Source organism: Perca flavescens, chromosome 18, assembly GCF_004354835.1.
Source record: "Perca flavescens isolate YP-PL-M2 chromosome 18, PFLA_1.0, whole genome shotgun sequence".
In the NCBI taxonomy this organism is placed as follows: Eukaryota; Metazoa; Chordata; class Actinopteri; order Perciformes; family Percidae; genus Perca; species Perca flavescens.
In genome coordinates this window covers 15,482,145-15,503,368 of record NC_041348.1, presented here as the reverse complement: position 1 = coordinate 15,503,368, position 21,224 = coordinate 15,482,145, and the positions used below count along the sequence as shown (strand labels likewise).

Here is a 21,224-nt window from a genome sequence, read left to right as displayed (position 1 = left end):
TTGTGTTTTCAAAACCCTGAATGCTTTATTGAAAATATGCATACATAACACTTTTCCTACACAACAATACAAAACAGTACAATCACTTTTGTAAATAACACATTAAACGCAAAGCCACACATCACCCCTTCCCGCCATAGCCCAAGGAACTTAGAAATGCTACAGTAAGCACTTGATATTCCCCACCACCACCGTCACCACCTCTGAGAGAGAAATAAGACATAGTTAAATCAGAAACAACTCCCTTGGTAAACTCAGACAAAAGAAGAGTGGACACCAGGTTGCATACAGACATAGCATTTGTGAATTGAATGATAGGCTTGAAACTCTTGTTAGGGTTTAGTGTGTGTGATTTGCCTCAAGTCTTCTGAAATAACGTAGGGTGTGGAGGAGGAGTCCATTCTGCATCCAAGAGTTGAGATAAAGGTTCCCAAAGTGTGAATATCAGACCACGACACACGTTAACCTACAGAAAACACCAAGTGTGCCGATTTGGCTTTGAGAAAGATCAGATCAATCAACAATGGCACACCAAGAGAGAGAGAGATTTCGGTCAATTACACAGACATGCGGTAAAGTAGATTTTCACATGAAGGAAACTCTTTAAAGGCGAGGGGTGGATAAGTTCAAACCTGATTTGATTGTAGGTAACACATTTGCTAAAAACTATCCCCACTCCAATTGACATGGGTGGTACTGTGCATATTCATTTGTAATAGTAGTGGTAGATAAAATGCAATTGAACACAAAGAAACAAAAGAAATATATAAAAGAAAGATAACAGGGGGTTATAAAGAGTACAAAAGAAATGAGGAGTCCAAATGTCTGGTTATATTTTAATATGATCATACAAGGATAGAGGTCAACCAAAAATGATATAATGTGAACAAAAAAATTTAAGTAACAAAAAAAGTTCAATAAAAACAGACAGAAAAGCACTGTTTTAAACATGTTTTACTGTATATCAGTCTGTAGCAAATAGTCATTACATACCCTAAAAAAGGGAGGACGAAAGCTTTGAATGGCGCACTGACCACTGAATAACTTGGTTGGAGAGCAAAAGGAGGGGGTGGGGGGTTGGGGGAAGAGAGATTCTGAATTCTCTCTAAGATCCAACAGTGGTATACCTCGAGATGAGACTGCTGTGCCTTATACACACGAGGTTCCATTTTATAATGTCGACAAGATGATTAGTCACTGCTTTTGGGTGCATAGAGGCATAGTGAGGGTTCAATTCCTTTAGCAATCTCCGGTTAGGTTTTGAGTCTTTGCCAATGCGACCTTTTAAGCCATCAGAATGGCAAGTGCAGTGACCTTAAGACTATGAGAAGCTTATGGATTTATGCCATTGCAGTAGGTGCGATTGAGCAAAAAGACCACGCAAAGTGCAGTGGTGGGGGTGTCATACATACTGAAGGTTTGTGTGCAACTGTATGAATAGGAAGGCAGTGTGTGTGTGTGTGTTTGTGTGTGTGTGTGTGTGTGTGTGTTTTAGGATTGCAACAACACTGTGGGCTCAGAGAGTGGTTCTGGTTATTGGTGCCTCTTCTCTCTCGGGCCGTGCTTTACTACTCGTTCAATAATTACAAACAATAACTTCTCATATGAAATGACCCTTTGCTAAGAACACAACAGTTTTACAGCTTTTTGAAACATGCCTCACTCAAAATGCTCTTTTGAAATCTTCCTTTTCTTTTTTCCCCCCCAACAGAGACGATTTATTGGCAATAAACTCATTGCCGTTTGAATGCCACGTGGTAAGGAGAAGAAGAAAAAATTGTAATGTAAAATTAAAGCCCCAGATTAAAGAAAAGTTTTTCTTTTACAAAATGGCTCTCAAGTATTCTTTGTTCCACAGATAGAGGTCCCTATGGGGCTTTGGATAACTTAGAATTGGTTTAAAATCCTCTTTACAATTTTACTATGGGATTAGGAGCATAGGGGAGGGAGGGGGGAGGAGGGGGTGTGAATCTTCTGCTGGTGTGAATTGAACACACATACAAAAACACGCGCCAATTAAACCTGCACCCACAAATGTCAACTCTCCCACTAATGTGTGCATGCATAATTGCTCTCGCTCACTCTCTCACACACAGAGGAGGGACAGCAGTCACTGGTGTGCAATGCAAGTTGCACTTGAACTCTTTTCACATCTGAAAGTGTGTCTTTTGAGAAAGGTCAGAGTATGTGTCCTGACAGTGGAAACCCCACCTAACCACCAACGTCTGACCCCCTCACCGTTGATATGTGACCTGTGAATCCCTCTGTCCATCTCCTCTTAGGCAGATGTAATGGGAGTTGTGCGGTAGCTAGTTCAACAGAGGGGGTTGGGGCGGCTGTCAGCTGGAAACACTACAGCGACCATCCATGTTAGAAGTTAAATTAAGGAATAAAAAGTTTGTTTTCCTAATGTCGAGAAACACAAAGTGGAATCTTCACGCTAAAGCTTTCCACGGGCACTACTTGAGCTAAGATTCACCTCTTAAATGAGAATTACGCTATGACTATCATAAAAAAAAATCCAACATTTAGCATAGCCTCTTTTTTTTTGTGTGTGTTCTTTGTCAGATGGTCAGTCAGTGTTTTTATGGTGGATTTGCAGCCTTTGTCCAACAGATCGAATGCGAAGAATAGAGCAAGAGAGTGGGGAAGAGGAAAACATACATACAGAAGAGTTGCTATATGCACCATCCTCCCCCAACAACACCCCACCCATGTCCTTGGAGACATTATACAGGTAATGTGAGACAAACAGGCAGACAAATGGTAGACGGCTGGTCTGCTGTGTGTCTGGAGGAATCACGGGGGGATGGGGGGACTTGATGTGCTCCAAGCTCAAGGTGGAGGTGGGTTTCCTGGGAAACTGTGTGAGGACCTGGCATGGCTGGTGGCCATGCAGCCAGATGGGGGGAAGAAGGGTCAGTTGGAGGAGAACAGCCGTTACATCTCACCAGTGGATGGCGGTCGTTTCCCGCTGGGCATTGACTGGGTTTCCTCTGGGTCGGGATCAGGTTTTGGACGAGGACCTGAATATTTAGAGTGTCCTTCATCACCTCCACCATTTTCTTTAGGTCAGTCAGAAGACACATTTTTCTCACTTTTGTTTTCTCTTTTTGTCTTGGTGGCTTTTTGTTGTTTGTTTTTCTTGTCTTGCTTTAGGTTGGTGTTGGATTTGATTCGCCCGTTGAGATCTCATTTTATTGTGGGAATCTTGGATTGTTGTTAAAGAGAGATGTCATCTGCTCCATAAGTGACCATCAACTGTCCATGTTACTGCAGTTTTCTGCAGAGAATAAAAAAAAAAGATCAGGTGAATAAAGAGATTTAACATGATTCTTTTGCTAACAACACTTCCATGCACTATGGTAAAAAAACAGATTTGGCAGTTACCGTTGAGTGCGTCCGCCTCTTGTGAGTCGAGGAAAGGTGCAGGACCCCAGACACGCACTGTGCCGTCATCGGAGGCAGAAGCCATGAGTCCCGGGATGGCTGGGTTCCAGCTCACACAGTTAACGGTGCGTGTGTGGCCTGTTAGCTCAGCAATGGGAAGTTCACCACGCCTGTGCCAGATGTACACTTTGTGGTCTGTAGAGAAGGAATGATGAACGCAACACAACAGGTGGAAGTAAAGATAGTCAGTAAACGGTATGAAATATGACAATGCATGGATAATAGTTGAAAGAAACTGAGAAAAGATATGACAGAGAAAAAAAAAATTGCCATCACTGCCGAAGATAAATTTATGTCAAGCCTGATGATACGAGTCAATGCTACAGCACTAATCAGCAAGGATCCAGTAAGAAACGGCACCATATCACACATACGATGTTTTACTTAACACAAACCAAACGCAGCAAGATTCTAGTCTCCCACAAAGTCCACAGAATGAGATGAAAATGTGTCAGCAGGGGTACTATGTACTACAGTTTGTTACAAAGAGCCACGGTGTTATCCCGGTCAATATTTTTCCCTGCAGTACTCTTGGTCTGTACCTTCGCTGCCACTGGCAATAAAGTCTTCGTTGTGGCCTCCAAAGCAGGAGTGGATGGTGTAGAAGCCCTGGGTCACACCTTGGTATTTCCTCACCAGCACACGGTCCTGGAGGTCCCACAGGTGCACTCCCTACAAAAGGTTGTGGAAGAGTAGCCTATAACTGCTGAAGCGTCCTGCATAGTGTCTTATCAAAACAAACTGTGCTTTAGAAGCAAATAAAGTGATATTAATAAAAGGTGGAGATATAGCTCACCTGAGTTGCTACATTTAACAAAGCTAATCTCCCGTTCTTTGAAACCGTAAAAGACATGATAGGGTGGTCCTCCTGAACTCTGTAAAGGACATGTTAACAAGACACAGGCAGTCAGGCACTGTACTGGATAATGCAAATATACAAAACTTCTGTGTGGGTGGACAATGATTGGATGGGGGCTTTAAATATCCATCTCCATTGGCTGGTATTCATGAGCAAAATGTGTTGTATTTTCAATAATAATTGAACCATACTCTAGATATACTACAGTACAGGGATTACTAGGGCAGACACATACATGTTTCTGTCTGTAAGGTCCTCGAAGTTGTACCCCCGGATACGTTGGTGTGTGTCCGAGGCCAGCACGGCCCTGCCATCACCCAGGCACCACAGGCACTGCACTCTCACGCCCTCCCAGGAGTCCAACAAGTTACCGTCCAGGTCCTGACAACACAAACACAGACACCTCATCTCTCATTCTTCCAGGGGAATGAAAACATGGACAAAGCATATTATGGCGAAATTATTTACCAAGAGGACCTGTTAGATGAACTTTTTTTCTGCTCAGGCACCAACACAGTGCAACCATCAGACAAAAAAAACATACTTTCCTTCCGCTTAACATCATGTCACTGATTTGTCACACAACACCAATGAAATAGCTGTACATTTTGGCATTTCTACTTATTAATCACACATTTCTGCAGTTTGACAGTTTGTTTTTTATGTGTGGGATATAAGTTCAAATGTTCATTTCCAGCTTACAAAAATGTACAGACATTATCAACTGAATCATTATCAACCTCAATTTTCCCTTCTGGTGATCAATAAAGGTTTATCTTATTTTTCTTATTTTTTTATCTTAACTACACAGAGAACTGGTCACGCACGACAAGCATAGATACACACATAAACCATATTCCCAAAGATATGAGATAAAAAAAATAAAAAATATAAATCATCCGTTCGGGTTCATGGCTAGAAAATCAATAGACCGGCAGATCCAATTATCTCGAAGTGGTCTATTTAATTTTTATTTAAGGTCAAAGCAACATTTGAGCAGATGTTTAAAAGCTGTATATGACTCACATACAGTGTCTTCCCTTTTTTAGCGCCCTCACCTGTCTTTAAAACACAACAGGCATTCAGCATTGATTGACTACAGAGATGATCCATAATTCTTGAGAGAGAAATGGACGATAAATATTGGAGGCATTTACTGGTTCAAACACATCCCACTAAGCAATCCTGTTCGGGGAAAAAAAAAATATCCATCCACTTACACACTGATAAAACTGTCCCCTCTGTCCTCCGGTGACAAAGCGTTTGCCATCAGGGTTCCATGCCACACTAGTCAGACTGTCTTCATGGGACTGGGACATTTTGGTCCGCAGCTCCCCCGTCTGCTCATCAAGGGGATTGGCAGAGACAGTTGAAAAACAAGAGAAGAGATAAATGGGGGGGGAAGGGAGACAGCAAGAACAAACATTAAGTACGAGTCGGGGAGGGGTGGATAAAAGGAAACGAAAGGGGAGGGAAGGGGAGAGGTCATTGAGTACACACAGCCTACAGAGTATCTATGGGAGGCTGAAAGGCCTGTTTTCCTTATGTGCTTGTTTACTGAATTTGAAATAGACAGCTCAAGTCTCAAGTCCGATCTATGCTTTTGTAAACTCATGTTCACGTGTAAAACAGGGCTGGCATTTGGAAACATGCCAATTAAGAGGTATCACAAGTATAGGTTTAGTGTATGTACAGTGGGGCCTGAAACATTACCTGAACATTCCAGAGCCACAGCTCAGAGCAGTCGTCTGGTCCACAGGCGATCAGGTAGGTGTCATCGGGACTCCAAGCTAAGTAGGAGACGCCGTATGCATGACCCTCCAGGGTTCGCAGCAGCTTCAACTGGTGGCTCTCCTACACAAAGATAGGACGAAAGGGATTATAATAAAATGAATTCTGACACACTGAGGGTTGGGCCCTCTTTTGCAGAGGCGCTAGGGTTCCAAGTTTTCAAACTGAAGTCAGAGTGCACATTGGAAGAAGTAGTTCCATGACATTAAATGAAGAATTCAAAGAGATTCTTCATGACAAATTCATTTTCATCATTCCATGGCAATGGTGCACTAAATTCAAACCATCCATCCAACCATCCATCCATCTTCGTCCGCTTATCCGGTGTTGCGGGGGGAGCAGCTCCAGCAGGAGACCCCAAACTTCCCTTTCCCGAGCAACATTAACCAGCTCCGACTGGGGGATCCCGAGGCGTTCCCAGGCCAGGTTGGAGATATAATCCCTCCACCTAGTCCTGGGTCTTCCGCGAGGCCTCCTCCCAGCTGGACGTGCCTGGAACACCTCCCTAGGGAGGCGCCCAGGGGGCATCCTTACCAGATGCCCGAACCACCTCAACTGGCTCCTTTCGACGCAAAGGAGCAGCGGCTCTACTCCGAGCTCCTCACGGATGACTGAGCTTCTCACCCTATCTCTAAGGGAGACGCCAGCCACCCTCCTGAGGAAACCCATTTCAGCCGCTTGTACCCTGGATCTCGTTCTTTCGGTCATGACCCAGCCTTCATGACCATAGGTGAGGGTAGGAACGAAAACTGACCGGTAGATCGAGAGCTTTGCCTTCTGGCTAAGCTCTCTTTTCTTCACAACGGTGCGATAGATTGAATGCAATACCGCACCCGCTGCGCCGATTCTCCGACCAATCTCCCGCTCCATTGTCCCCTCACTCATGAACAAAACCCCAAGGTACTTGAACTCCTTCACTTGGGGTAAGGACTCATTCCCTACCTGGAGAAGGCATTCCATCGGTTTCCTGCTGAGAACCATGGCCTCAGATTTAGAGGTGCTGATCCTCATCCCAACCGCTTCACACTCGGTTGCGAACCGATCCAGTGAGTGCTGAAGGTCGCAGGCCGATGATGCCATCAGGACCACATCATCTGCAAAGAGCAGCGATGAGATCCCCAGCCCACCAAACTGCAACCCCTCCCCACCCTGACTACGCCTCGATATCCTGTCCATAAATATTACAAACAGGATTGGTGACAAAGCGCAGCCCTGGCGGAGGCCAACCCTCACCTGAAACGAGTCCGACTTACTACCGAGAACCCGGACACAGCTCTCACTTTGGTCATACAGAGATTGGATGGCCCTGAGTAGAGACCCCCTCACCCCATACTCCCCAGCACCTCCGACAGTATCTCCCGGGGACCCGGTCATACGCCTTCTCCAAATCCACAAAACACATGTAGACCGGTTGGGCATACTCCCAGGCTCCCTCCAGGATCCTTGCGAGTGAAGAGCTGGTCCGTTGTTCCACGACCAGGACGGAATCCGCATTGTTCCTCCTCAACCCGAGGTTCGACTATCGGCCGAACCCTCCTTTCCAGCACCTTGGAGTAGACTTTACCAGGGAGGCTGAGAAGTGTGATACCCCTATAATTGGCACACACCCTCTGGTCCCCCTTTTTAAAAAGGGGAACCACCACCCCAGTCTGCCACTCCTTTGGCACCGTCCCCAGACTTCCACGCAATGTTGAAGAGGCGTGTCAACCAGGACAGCCCCTCCACACCCAGAGCCTTGAGCATTTCTGGACGGATCTCATCAATCCCGGGGCTTTGCCACTGTGTAGTTGTTTGACTACATCAGTGACTTCCGCCTGGGAAATCGGCGACAATCCCCCTTATCCTCCAGCTCTGCCTCTAACATAGAGGGCGTATTAGTCGGATTCAGGAGTTCCTCAAAGTGCTCCTTCCACCGCCCTATTACCTCCTCAGTTGAGGTCAACAGTGTCCCATCCTTACTGTACACAGCTTGGATGGTTCCCCGCCCCCTCCTGAGGTGGCGAACAGTTTTCCAGAAGCACTTTGGTGCCAACCGAAAGTCCTTCTCCATGTCTTCTCAAACTTCTCCCACACCCGCTGCTTTGCCTCTTTCACGGCAGAGGCTGCAGCCCTTCGGGCCCTTCGGTACCCTGCAACTGCCTCCGAGTCCTCCGGGATAACATATCCCGGAAAGACTCCTTCTTCAGTTGGACGGCTTCCCTGACCACCGTGTCCACCACGGTGTTCGTGGGTTACCGCCCCTTGAGGCACCTAAGACCCTAAGACCACAGCTCCTCGCCGCAGCTTCAGCAATGGAAACTTTGAACATTGTCCACTCGGGTTCAATGCCCCCAGCCTCCACAGAGATGCACGAAAAGCTCCGCCCGGAGGTGTGAGTTGAAAGTCTGTTGGACAGGGGCCTCCTCCAGACGTTCCCCAATTTACCCGCACTACACGTTTGGGCTTACCAGGTCTGTCCAGAGTCTTCCCCACCCTCTGACCCAACTCACCACCAGATGGTGATCGGTTGACAGCTCTGCCCCTCTCTTCACCCGAGTGTCCAAAACATACGGCCTCAGATCAGATGAAACGATTATGAAATCGATCATTGACCTTCGGCCTAGGGTGCTCTGGTACCAGGTACACTTATGAGCATCCCTATGTTCGAACATGGTGTTCGTTATAGAAAATCCATGACTAGCACAGAAGTCCAACAACAAACAACCACTCTGGTTTAGATCAGGGAGGCCGTTCCTCCCAATCACGCCTCTCCAGGTGTCTCCATCATTGCCCACGTGTGCGTTGAATTCCCCCAGCAGAACAATGGAGTCCCCCACTGGAGCCCCATGCAGGACTCCAGTCAAGGCCTCCAAGAAGGCCGAATACTCCGAACTCCTGTTTGGTGCATATGCACAAACAACAGTCAGAGTATCCCCCCCCACAACCCGCAGGCGTAGGGAGGCGACCCTCTCGTCCACTGGGGTAAACTCCAACACAACGGCGCTCAGCCGGGGGCTTGTGAGTATCCCCACACCCGCCCGGCGCCTCACACCCTGGGCAACTCCGGAGAAGAAAAGAGTCCAACCCCTATCCATGAGTATGGTTCCAGAACCAAGACTGTGCGTAGAGGTAAGCCCCGCCAGATCTAACCGGTAGCGCTTCACCTCCCGCACCAGTTCCGGCTCCTTCCCCCACAGAGAGGTGACGTTCCACGTCCCCAGAGCCAGCGTCTGCCGCCCGGTTCTAGTCCGTCGAGGCCCCTGACCTTCACTGCCACCCATGTGGCATCGCACCAGACCCCAACGGTTCCTCCCACAGGTGGTGGGCCCAAATTCAAACCAGTCAAACCAAAGTCTTGAGTCTGAACCAACATAAAAGAACCTTGACGACAAGCCACTTCTGTGAATGTACGTCATTTGTTTCAGGGTTCTTATTTAGTAGATAGAAAGTAAACTGCCTTTCTACTTTATATAAAAACAGACAACAGAGGACCAACCAAATTCAGAAGTTAAGGATGCAATGAAGAGTACCATATTAATTCTCAGTAACATATCTGAGACAATGACAGACTTCACCAAAGTGGAAGTTATGTATTTCTATAGATAATGTCTCATAATCTAAGACAGAAAATAAAAGTGTTTCAAAGAATGTTTTATATGCACGTAACGGTTATCATGGGGAATTCTAACAAAGTACATTACTGTTAGATACATATTTTAAAATGCCACAAAAAAAAAAACTGCCTGCAAATGTAAAAAATCCCTGCCCACGACATGCTTGGAGGGTAATTTAGCTGTGGACTAAATCATAAAAAAGGCAGTGTGTTAATAGGCATTTTTCACACTTACCGGGTCTACTTGCCAAATTATGACCGTAGTGTCTTTGGAGCCAGTGGCTAGTTTGGTGCCGTCATTTGAGAACTTGCAGAACCACACCTCATTACAGTGCTCTGTCAGAATCTGTTGAGTGTAACAGGGGAACTGCTTCCTGGGATGCAGAGAAAGAAGAATTTAAGTCAGAAATAGAAGGTCTTCTTTGATTATGTTGTTTATGTCTCAACATGTTGCAATCAGAAAATCATAAAACATAGGGAAAGGATAGAAAAAATGATAAAAGCTGAACTTATGAAACAACAAGCGTACTGCAGCCATAATACAGTACTAATATACTAGGGGCAGGACATCAAAGAGAGAGGGGAAAGGAGTTAAGACTTCTGACACAGGAGAAAAATACAAACCAAGGCTTTCAGTCCATATGCATCAACTTTTTAGTTTTATAACAACAGGTGGTCAACTGATGCATGCATATCAGATCCTGCAGCAGCATAGTTTAACACTAAGGTTCTTTATGGGCCTGAGCAGCATGCAAGCTGTGTTGTACCAACCTGCTGCAGACATGATCGAGGAGGAGAGAGACTGAGTCCAGACTACTGTCCAGCTTTGTGTTGTGATAGAGGCAGCGGTCCCTCTGCAGCTCTACTGCTTGCCGCAGCAGGGTCTGCAGCCGCCGAGGGGGCAGCATCACAGAGGGTGGCAGGTATGCTACGAGGAGAGATAAAAGACAGACATATTGGTTATGTATTTAGTAGTGTTGTAGTCATGTAATATGTATATTAGATCTACAGAGTTAGCGTATAGACAGGTCTCCTCACTCTGTAATTTGTCCAGCAGTCGGCAGCGTGAGGCAGTGCCCTTGCCCTCCCACTCTGCCTTGGCCTTCAGGTCCTCAGCATGGCTGCACATTAGGTACCTGCAGGAAGACACAAACAGCACAGATCAGAAAAATAACAACGTACAGTACACAGGAAAAATGATAACATACACAGTAATATTATCACAACAAAAAAAGTTGAATGTTGACAAGTTGCCAGCAGGAGCACAAAATAGTGATTAGTATGGTGATTTCTTACTAATACTACACCAAATACAGATGTAATGCAAAGAAAAACAAACACTGCGCACTCAGAATGCAGAGTTACTTGTGGTTCCTAGAGTCTCTAAAAGTAGAATGGGAGCCAGAGCCTTCAGCTATCAGGCTCCTCTCCTGTAGAACCAGCTCCCAGTCTGGGTTCGGGAGGCAGACACCGTCAGCACATTAAGAGTAAACTTAAAACTCTCCTCTTTGATAAAGCTTATAGTTAGGGAGTGAGGAGTTGCAGCGTTCGCCTAGACCGCCGGGAAGGGTGTATACACGGCACCCCTTCTCTTCTCTGCTTCTCTTCATAGTTGTCAGATTCATCTACCAACCCTTATAGAACTGGCTATGGTTTGCCTTGCACCAGCTCTTAATTATGCTGTTATAGTTTTAGACTGCCGTGGGACTTCCTTTGACACACTGAGCTCCTCTCTCTTTCCATCTGTGTGCATCCCTGTCCCAGAAATGCTTTTTACTAATTTAGCTCTGGGGAGCTTATTCCCCGGAGTCCTTATGTTTTTTCACCAAGCAGTTTTTCTGGATTAGGGCGGCACCTAAATCATGGTTGCAGCTGTTGCCGTGGTCCTGCTCTGCACCCTGCTATGCCCTGCTACGCTTTGCAGTGCCCTGCTACGTCCTACTACGGACTGCTATGCCCTGCTACGTCCTACTACACGCTGCTATGCCCTGCAGTGCCCTGCTACATCCTACTACACCCTGCTACGTCCTACTACGGACTGCTATGCCCTGCTACGTCCTACTACACGCTGCTATGCCCTGCAGTGCCCTGCTACATCCTACTACACCCTGCTACGTCCTACTACACCCTGCTATGCCCTGCTACGTCCTACTATGCCCTGCATTGCCCTGCAGTGCCCTGCTACATCCTACTACACCCTGCTACGTCCTACTACACCCTGCTATGCCCTGCTACGTCCTACTATGCCCTGCATTGCCCTGCAATGTCCTACTACACCCTGCTACGTCCTACTACACCCTGCTATGCCCTGCAGTGCCCTGCTACGTCCTACTATGCCCTGCTATGTCCTACTACGCCCTGCTATGCCCTGCAGTGCCCTGCTATGTCCTACTACACCCTGCTATGCCCTGCAGTGCCTTGCTATGTCCTACTACGCCCTGCTATGCCCTGCCGTGCCCTGCTACGTCCTACTACACCCTGCTATGCCCTGCAGTGCCTTGCTATGTCCTACTACGCCCTGCAGTGCCCTGCTATGTCCTACTACACCCTGCTATGCCCTGCAGTGCCCTGCTATGTCCTACTACACCCTGCTACATCCTACTACACCCTGCTATGTCCTACTACACCCTGCTACGTCCTACTACACCCTCCTATGTCCTGCAGTGCCCTGCTATGTCCTACTACACCCTGCTATGCCCTGCAGTGCCCTGCTATGTCCTACTACACCCTGCAGTGCCCTGCTATGTCCTACTACACCCTGCAGTGCCCTGCTATGTCCTGTAACACCCTGTAGTGCCCTGCTACCACATGAACTACTACAACTACTATTTCTAGTCATAGTTCCATTATCTTTATTGTGAATAATATTGCGATTATTATCATCACACCCCCAACCGGCACCGTCAGACACCGCCTACCAAGAGCCTGGGTGTGTCTGAGGTTTCTCCCTAAAAGGAAGTTTTTCCTCGTCACTGTTGCACTAAATGCTTGCTCTTGGGGGATTTACTGGAATTGTTGGGTCTTTGTAAATTATAAATTGTGGTCTAGACCTACTCTATCTGTATGGTAGGGTTGGGCATCGAGAACCGATTCCTAATCGGAATCGTTTCAAAAATTACGATTCCATCGGAATAGTTTCTTTATTGGAATCGTTTTTGAATCGTTTGGAGGATTTGGTTTCAAATCCGATCATCACTTTCCAATTTAACATGCGCAAGTTTGGGTTTCCGTAGCGGCCAGGTGCTTGTTGTGTTGCAGCCTTGGAGCACAGTAAGCGGTGCTCTAGTGTGGCTTTATTTTACGTTGAAAAAGCCTTGTCAAACTGCAACCCACCTTTGAATCAAAATAAAACTTTCCTCTTATTTGTGAAATAAGCATGTGACCCGTTTCAACTCCACCACTCAAAGAATCGGAATCGAGAATCGATAAGAACCAGAATCGAAAGGAAGAATCGGAATTGGAATCAGAATTGTTAAAATCCAAACGATGCCCAACCCTACTGTATAGTGTCTTGAGATAACTCTTGTTATGATTTGATACTATAAATGATAATAATTGAATTGTGCATTGATCAGACCATGGATTAGATAGATAGAGGATCCTGGAGCTACTGATACCATTATAGTGAATCTCAGAGGATCAATTGTAGTATAGTATGCATATTGGACAATCAAATTACAACCAAGCGAAAGATCATGAGAGATATTGATCCAAGCCATTGATTTTAACATGCTGTAAAAACAATCAAAATGAGCGCAGTTTAGCACGAAAACAAAAACAGGGGTAAATACTGAAACTAGTTTTTAAAGGCCACATGATTATTGTCAATTGTCACGCATTCCCTGACTTGAAAGATAAATACTCATCTCTACCAAAAAGAAGCATCCTACCCTACAATGTATTGTGTAACTTGATGAACAATAGCTGTGTGACAAAATTGAAAATACTTTTCTACAATGTCATTTTCAGGATGGATTTGACTGGTTAAAAACTGCCCTGGTGCTTGAGTGATATATTCCATTCCAATGACTAACCAGCCTCCATTAAAAAGTCTTTCTGGCTCTATAGTTGGCTCAGTGGTGGGAGCTGCATTATTAGTGATTACAGAGTTATCTAAGTTTGCAGGTGTGTATTTGTGTAGACCGTCTGATGACTATGAGACAGATGAAATATCAAACTTGTAACCTTACCCGCTAAGTACATGGATGCGATCTGTGTTGTACTTGAGTGGCGTCAGCTCTCCCCGGAGAACCTGCAGAGCCTCCAGGACTTTGCCATCCTCCAGATATTCTAGGTACTTCTGCTGCAGCAGCAGGAACTTCATACGCTGAGAAGAAGAGAGACAAAAGGTACAGAGAAGAGATTTTATATTAAACTGAAAAGTAAGGGAAGAAAGAAAAGAATGACAAGTAAGCTTATACTATTGCATCCGGTTTCCCTTTGATAAGAAGCAATTTCAACCACTGATCCAACAACAGCTGCTCTGCATGGCTATATAAGGACATAGAAAGCTTTCTAGGTACAGCTGTGCATAGCAACCAAAAAATAAAAGTAATCCCAATATAAAATGTATATTTGATTTGCCATAAATGCTTGAAATGGTGGCAGCATTTTGCAGGGCAGCATGTTTTCATTATTATATTTATAGAACATATTTATAGATGTAACCAAGACATATGGTCATGCCAATAGCCTACTTTCTTCATATTGAGAAGGCCATTGGCAAGTGTTTTTACCAGTCGCTGCTGCTGGTCAGTGTTCACATTTGTGGTATCAAGAGTCTCTGTCTTATCTAAGGTATGCAGTAGGAACTGCAGCCCTGACAACGGGTGCAAGCACATAAATTCAAGAAAACATCCACCCACAAAAGGTCTACAAATAAAGAGTGCAAGAACACATCTCCTAACTCTCCAACTAGGCCTGTGATATGAGTAAACTGCCTACCAGAACTGCAGTATAAGTCATGTTGACAATGACAACACAAACCTAAAATGGCTACCCACACTGTACATACAGCTGAAAATCAACAGCTACAGCAGCCGTTCTTTAAATAACCCAAATGGTGATGGCAGTTAGAGAGACTTCTGACACGGAGCAGCAGGCACTTGACTGAGACACATGGGACCATTTTTAAAGCTCATCTTGTCTGCTAATTAGCATGCTAGCTGGGGCTAATTAGCCGGAGCTAAGCCTCACAAATCTTCAGTATAAAATGTTGGCAGTTAGTATACAATACATGTACTTTTATAATTTTGTATTAACAACAAATAATACAAGTATACTTACATATGTCAATCAAAATGCCAAGTTAAAATTTACAAAAATGTAATATTTTACTTTTTTCCAAAAAATGTCCTTACGCCCTTTTTCCACCATCCAGTTATTTTAATTTTTTCCCAGCTGTGAGTAGATCTCCTTTATTTCCAGTGTGAAATACATAGGGGACACCAGTGTAGTTTAACCCCACACTTAAAAATCAAGCAAATTTGGTATGCATAGTACTAAAATCTCTGAGTAGTGAGTACACTTCATTTTCATTAATTCTCAATTTGGATGCACTACATACGTCTCGTTAAAATGACTATGCAGTGTGGAATTGGGATACAGCTATGGTTGTACTCTTGCCGTTATGAATGAAAATTTTTAAAGCTGACATTGATATTTGAGCTTTTAACAATTCTGATAATGTATTGGCTTTCAGTCATTTGACATAAACACATAACACATGAACAAGTGTCCCTTCATTTGTTTTATTAAACCTAATTGTGACAATAATATGTACTAAACAATATATGTTAAATTTGATAAATAAACTTGTCAGTAATCTCCAGGGGACAATGTAAATAATAGATAACTGACCATTTTAGACATATCTTTGACATTTCTGTAATGCAATTTCTTGTTATAGATCTACAGCCATATGCACACATACACATATATATATATATATATATATATATATATATATATATATATATATATATATATATATATATATATATATATATATATATATATATATATATATATATACACACACACATACATACATACATACATATGGCTGTCAATCGATAAAAATATTTAATTGCTATTAATTATTAGCATGTCCGTAGTTAACTTGCGATTAAACGCAAATACATTTTTATGTTCTAAATGTACTTCAAAAGGTATATAATTCAAGATTTTAATGCTCTTATAAACATGGGAGCAGACAAATATGTTTGCTTTATGCAAATGTTTATTATTATTGCAACAATCCAAAACAATGACAAATATTGTCTAGAATATTCTTCAGAATAACCTCAAAAGGTACTGTATGCTCACAAAATATGCTGAAAGCATAATATGGCAAACGTAAGCCCATCAAGCAACAACAGATGGGCATATTGACCTAAATGTAACATTTCTTGGTAATACTAATACAATGTAGTGTCCGACTTTACACTTGTACTTCTTACACCTCTTACGTTTCCGTTGCAAACTATCCAGCGCGGCCTGCCTTTGGCGAGGGTTCTCTGCATCAGCCGTATGCTTAGCCAGCAAGTGGTATTTGAGACTCGACGTACTCCGGTGGTAACTCAACTCACATTGACAGTACATGCAAATAAACTTTAGTCTTGTCAAGATACCCATCTGGAAGGGCTTTGAAACTGCACTTGCAATTCAAAATGACCATTTTCTATATCCATTTCCACGCACAGTTGGTGCTAGCCAACTGCTAGCCATCATGGATGTGTTAAGAGAAGGATGGAGTGGCCCGAGGCCCAAATCACAGAACTAGTTAATGGTGCCTATCGTGTTAATCTTGACAGCCCTAATATATGTATATAATTAATATAAAAGTTACTATTTTGAATTTGAATTTTAAATTAGTTTTAATCAATGTTGGGACAAGCTAGCAAAAAGCCGAACCACATTTTGCTTAAAAACGACAGAATCACGCATTCATTCCCTAAATCTAATGAGGTGTCCATTTCTGTGGCTATACTTTCTGAGGCGTCATCCAGAACGTTTTGGCTTTCAGTGTCCCACAACAAGAACCTGCAGCCCTGCATTTTAGCGGAACCATTCTAGAACCTCCAGTTGTGCCTTCTAACTGGCTGTCATTCAGTTCAAGGGGAGCTTACCACAATGGCATTGGGAGAATGCATCAGTGCTCTCAGCTCATTGAGATCATTCTCAGCCTAGATCAAAACAAAGGGAGGGTGATGGAGGGGAGAGACAGAAAGAGAGAAATGGTTAGCTCAGCAGTTTCCATGCATGGAGAAACAAAACGTATCACACCAGCAGTAACAGAGATATTTTGGTCAAAAAACATACTGGTCTCTTGTGTTATTTACGCAGTAGAAAAACTAGATTTTGGGAATCAAAACAGTGTCTGGTTTACGATTGGTTTGTGGAGAGTACAACCATACTCACCACATCCAAAAATTTACCACTATTTGGGTCAAGGCTGGTGTTATTTTCCCATCCTGCAGTTCAAACATAGGGTCATTATTCTAGAAGATTCACAAGGCCATATTTAATAAGATGTGTGCTTTCATAAGCCTCAGCTCTAAAATGTTGGAACGAGAATAATTGCAAGAACAGGGTAATACAGCCGAGTGTTGATTTCAAAGCCAATTAGAGAAAAATGTCCTAAAGTGTGCCAATACAAACCTAATGTTTTCAAATCCCACATTACCGGCCTGATGGAGTCCTCACAACAACCTGAAGTACCACTCTGCTATGCTTTGGGTGTTCTGATTAACAATTTTTTTTTATCTTTTAATATAATAATGGACACATATTGGGGAATGTGCCTTGTTATTTTGTTATACAAATGACAGAAAATGGTTCACTAGAGTAGGCATAATAGTAATAATGAGCACTTTATACTCGCCCCTTGAATAATTCAAGACCTGTTGACCAACCAAACATTCTTTTCAACCACCAGAAGTCATATTTTTCCCCGAGCTCTCAATGATAATAATTTGAACCCGATTCAATTTTGTTTTTTTAAATACAATCCATGACATTGAATGTCACAACATGAATCATGTGCTTAATGGTTACAGACTTTAAATTAAGCTATGCGCCCTATAACTGCCAGTTCCAAAATCAAATAGCACTTTAACAGTAAGCTCTGTTAGTCAAGAAAAGAGTTCCATTGGTATTTGTAATTGGTAATTGTATTTGGAATGTGTATGAGTGGCCCAAAGACCACTTTAAGTACTTTGCTTATGCTTTCCCGAGCTTCCTTTAACACTTCCTAACAGGAATCATACTCGATAAGTCATATGAGACGATCGCATAGATATACGTCTGCTGGTTTCTTGACGAAACAAGCAAGCTCTTCATCTTACAGTACAATACAGACAATAGATCACCAGGAAGGTCACCAATTCCCTGCCTATTGTAGTGCATGCTATTATGTAACCATGGTAACCTAAGACCAACCTTGTCCCACTCCCCCTCCATGACATGGTTGCGGAACTTGGTAGCTGAGGAGTGTTCCAGTCTGCAGCCTGATTCCTGCATCAGCAGGTCCACTGTCTGACTGCAGAAACACACAGAGAGAGAGAGAGAGAGAGAGAGAGAGAGAGAGAGAGTTAGCTGACAGACACAATACAGGTGAAATAAAAGAAAGTAGAGGAAAGCTTGAACATGCATTATAAATCAATCTTAAGAATCAAGTGCAAAGATAATATTTCAGAGCCCAGTCAGGACTTGAAAAGTTAGCTCATGATTATTGATTATATAAAGTGCCATTTCCAGGCAGATTACTCAACTTTTCTTGTTTATCTAATCACCTATTTCACCACTGTGACTGTATCATGGTCACAAGGATAGCAAATAGGTGAGTGGGAGATCTGCAACAATAATTGTAACACTGGGACAATAATAACGTCATTGGCTGACAATAGGATGAAGGCAATTTCATGGCCAACAATGTCAGAAGGAAGCCAGCCTAACACAGTTGTGTCACCAGAGCATTATTTGTGGACAGTAGGAGGTTCACTAACATGAACAGAGCTTCCACTGCAGTTGAGATCATCCTCTCAGCCTGTAAACCATGAACCATAACCATCTGTCCAAACACCACCTCTCTGCTAAACACACTCCCCCACCACAAATAAGTCTGTTGATATGTGTGTGCGTGTGTGTGTGTGTGTGTGTGTGAGAGAGATAAGTGGGTTGGGGTTTGGGATGGGGGTGGCTGACACCTTCAGCATGATGACATCATTTTCAGGTATCAATGGAGTGGCGCAGCAGCTCTGTGTTGAGCCTTTCATCCAGCAGGCTGCTACACTGATTTCTCTTGCATATTCCCCAGCTGAAATGTAAGAACTCTGTCTCCTACCAGAAATCCCCCCCCCCCCCCCCTTTGTAAACATAGCGATGTAAGGCTGTCTTTTATAATGCCTTGTAATGGCAGCTACACTTTCTCAGCTGGAGACCAGATATCTGCGGATGTCTAGCTATCCAACAGTGGCTACCCGAGCCAGAGGGCTAGACATACATTTCTTGAAACCCCCACTATGCTATAATTAGATTCAAACACAGCGCTTCCATCTAAAACAGCTGATAGAAAGCGCATTCTTCAGCCGCCATGAAACCAACACATTCTGTTCAATCCAGGACCAACTGTCGCCCACTGTATCGACTGCTGTCTTTAAATACATACATGCCCCGATACATGCGTGTTACGGTTTGTGACTGTTGACATATTGCTCTGACACAGTGACAGCGACAGAAAAATAAAGAACATTAATCTAGAAATAAAATTATCATGTTCGGTAGATGGCTGAATATGGTGATTCATTTGATAGAATAAAGACATGGACAAAATGACAGCCCAGGAGGTGCAAACGGCGCACTCGGAATACTAAAATAACCAGGGCAGTTTTCATAACCATGCTAGTTATTACAGTATGGCCAACCTACCCACCCAAACGGTCTTGCAAAAAACATATTATTCTTCCCGAGGCAGCCAAGATGGAAAATGAAGAAACCCACCAACCAACAGCCAGGCGAAAAACGACATTCACAACCCGCACTAACATTTCCTCCGCATATTTTTTTGCAATAGCATTGAAACGCACCAATGTACACTGCAAACTCGATAATCCTGCTTGTGTAAGAAGCTAAATCAAGTGTTATCCATTCGCGTGACATTCATTTTATGCTTTGCAAACCATAACAAGTCAGTGGATCTCTGAATTAACGTTACTAGCTAGATGATGTAATGCCTTTGATTCAGTGCGAAATATATAATGTTAATTAACGCATCATTGCGCTACTGGCATATGAAACATATTTCAGCTAATTATAAATCTGTTAAGCAGACATATTTAGACGGTGTTTTATGTTTGTGTGAAGGTTTAATGTCAGGACATAGCTAGCACCTCAGCGCAGGCTAGTGCTGTTAGCTATCAAGCGAACTGTTATTGTGCAAGATGGACCCCTTCTTTCTACCAACAGCCGAGCTCACAGGCTAGCTAACTAACGTTAGCTGACGTTACCCCATCCCCCATGTTTGTGTCTGTCAAGCGCACTAATAGCGCTTTTACCATCTGCTATGTAGCAGTTTCACACGAAACACCAGTAATGTCGATTACATGTCATGTGTTCAACTGTAACATTATATACGTTTGTAGGTTTTTCATCGACTTTGAATAAACTTACTTCAGCCCTAGTCCGTGGAGATGTTGCCCTATTAATCGTATGACATCTTCCTCCGCCTGCGATAGCCGTTTTTTCTTTTTCAGAGAGCCGACCTCCGAGCCCGAGGCCGTAGAGGCAGCCGAAGTCCCCGAACCGGGCCCGGCTGAAGCACCGTTACTGGTACCGACACTATTCCCGTTGTCTGTGCTGGAGAGAAGCCCATTGGAGTGGGTTCCGCCAGCCGAGGATGACTCCCCGTTTTGTGCGCTGTTAAGGCAGGAAAGCTCTGGAGATTCTTGTCCCTGTCCTGCCCCGTTTGCCTGCATGCTGCTGCTAAGATTGTTGACAACACTTCGGTTAAAGTGGATGGCAGAGGTGGCTTGAGAGTGTGGAGAGTGAGTAGCAAGTCCTAATACAATTCCCGACAGGCCTGTTACAACCGCTGAAGCCCCGGGCTCTCCTGCTCCCTCCGCCGCCGAGGCTCGGTGCTTCTTCCGCGGGGGCGGCGACGCTCCGCCGGTGTCCGAGTCGGAGGAGGAGGAAGCGGAGGCCAGAGTTTCCTCACCGAGAGCGGCCGTGGTTAGAAGCCGGCGGAGCTCCGGGTGGGAAATCAAGGTTAAGCTTCCAGATTTGAGGCCTTGTTGTTGGGCTCAGACCGGACTGTCAATATGGGAGCGCTGTCAGTTAGCCCGTTTTTGTTGTTGTTTCTCTCCAAACAGCTGCAGCTCTAATGGAGTCCTGACGCCCTGACGTAACCGGAAATTCCTACACTACCAAGTTTCCGGGTAGAACTATAATCCATGGGGGCGCATGAGATGCTAGTTAGCATAATAATAAACTGACAACAATAACACAATACATTAAAATTCATTTGACTGTCTC

The 21,224-nt window shown here is 44.2% G+C and overlaps 1 protein-coding gene across 1 annotated transcript; it reads right to left on the bottom strand.

The window, feature by feature from the left end:
• Positions 1-822: 822 nt before the first annotated feature.
• On the bottom strand, positions 823-21,123 carry LOC114573659 (WD repeat-containing protein 26). The gene is made up of 14 exons (XM_028605944.1): positions 20,364-21,123; positions 18,135-18,234; positions 16,823-16,879; positions 13,883-14,019; positions 10,731-10,828; positions 10,464-10,620; positions 9,928-10,066; positions 6,023-6,163; positions 5,530-5,649; positions 4,545-4,690; positions 4,247-4,325; positions 3,993-4,122; positions 3,391-3,585; positions 823-3,283 (listed from the first exon to the last, which is right to left on the bottom strand). The coding sequence occupies exons 1-14, from the start codon at positions 20,666-20,668 to the stop codon at positions 3,258-3,260; spliced, it is 1,830 nt and encodes a 609-aa protein (XP_028461745.1). The 5' UTR covers positions 20,669-21,123; the 3' UTR covers positions 823-3,257.
• Between the last annotated feature and the right edge of the window lie 101 nt (positions 21,124-21,224).

Coding starts and splice junctions, on each gene's coding strand:
- LOC114573659 (XM_028605944.1), bottom strand. CDS start 20,668: ATGCAGGCAAACGGGGCAGGACAGGGACAAGAATCTCCAGAGCTTTCC. Junction 6,164..9,927: donor TAATTTGGCAAGTAGACCCG/GTAAGTGTGAAA, acceptor ATCTTTGTGTAG/GAGAGCCACCAGTTGAAGCT. Junction 4,123..4,246: donor TGTTAAATGTAGCAACTCAG/GTGAGCTATATC, acceptor AACCTTTTGTAG/GGAGTGCACCTGTGGGACCT.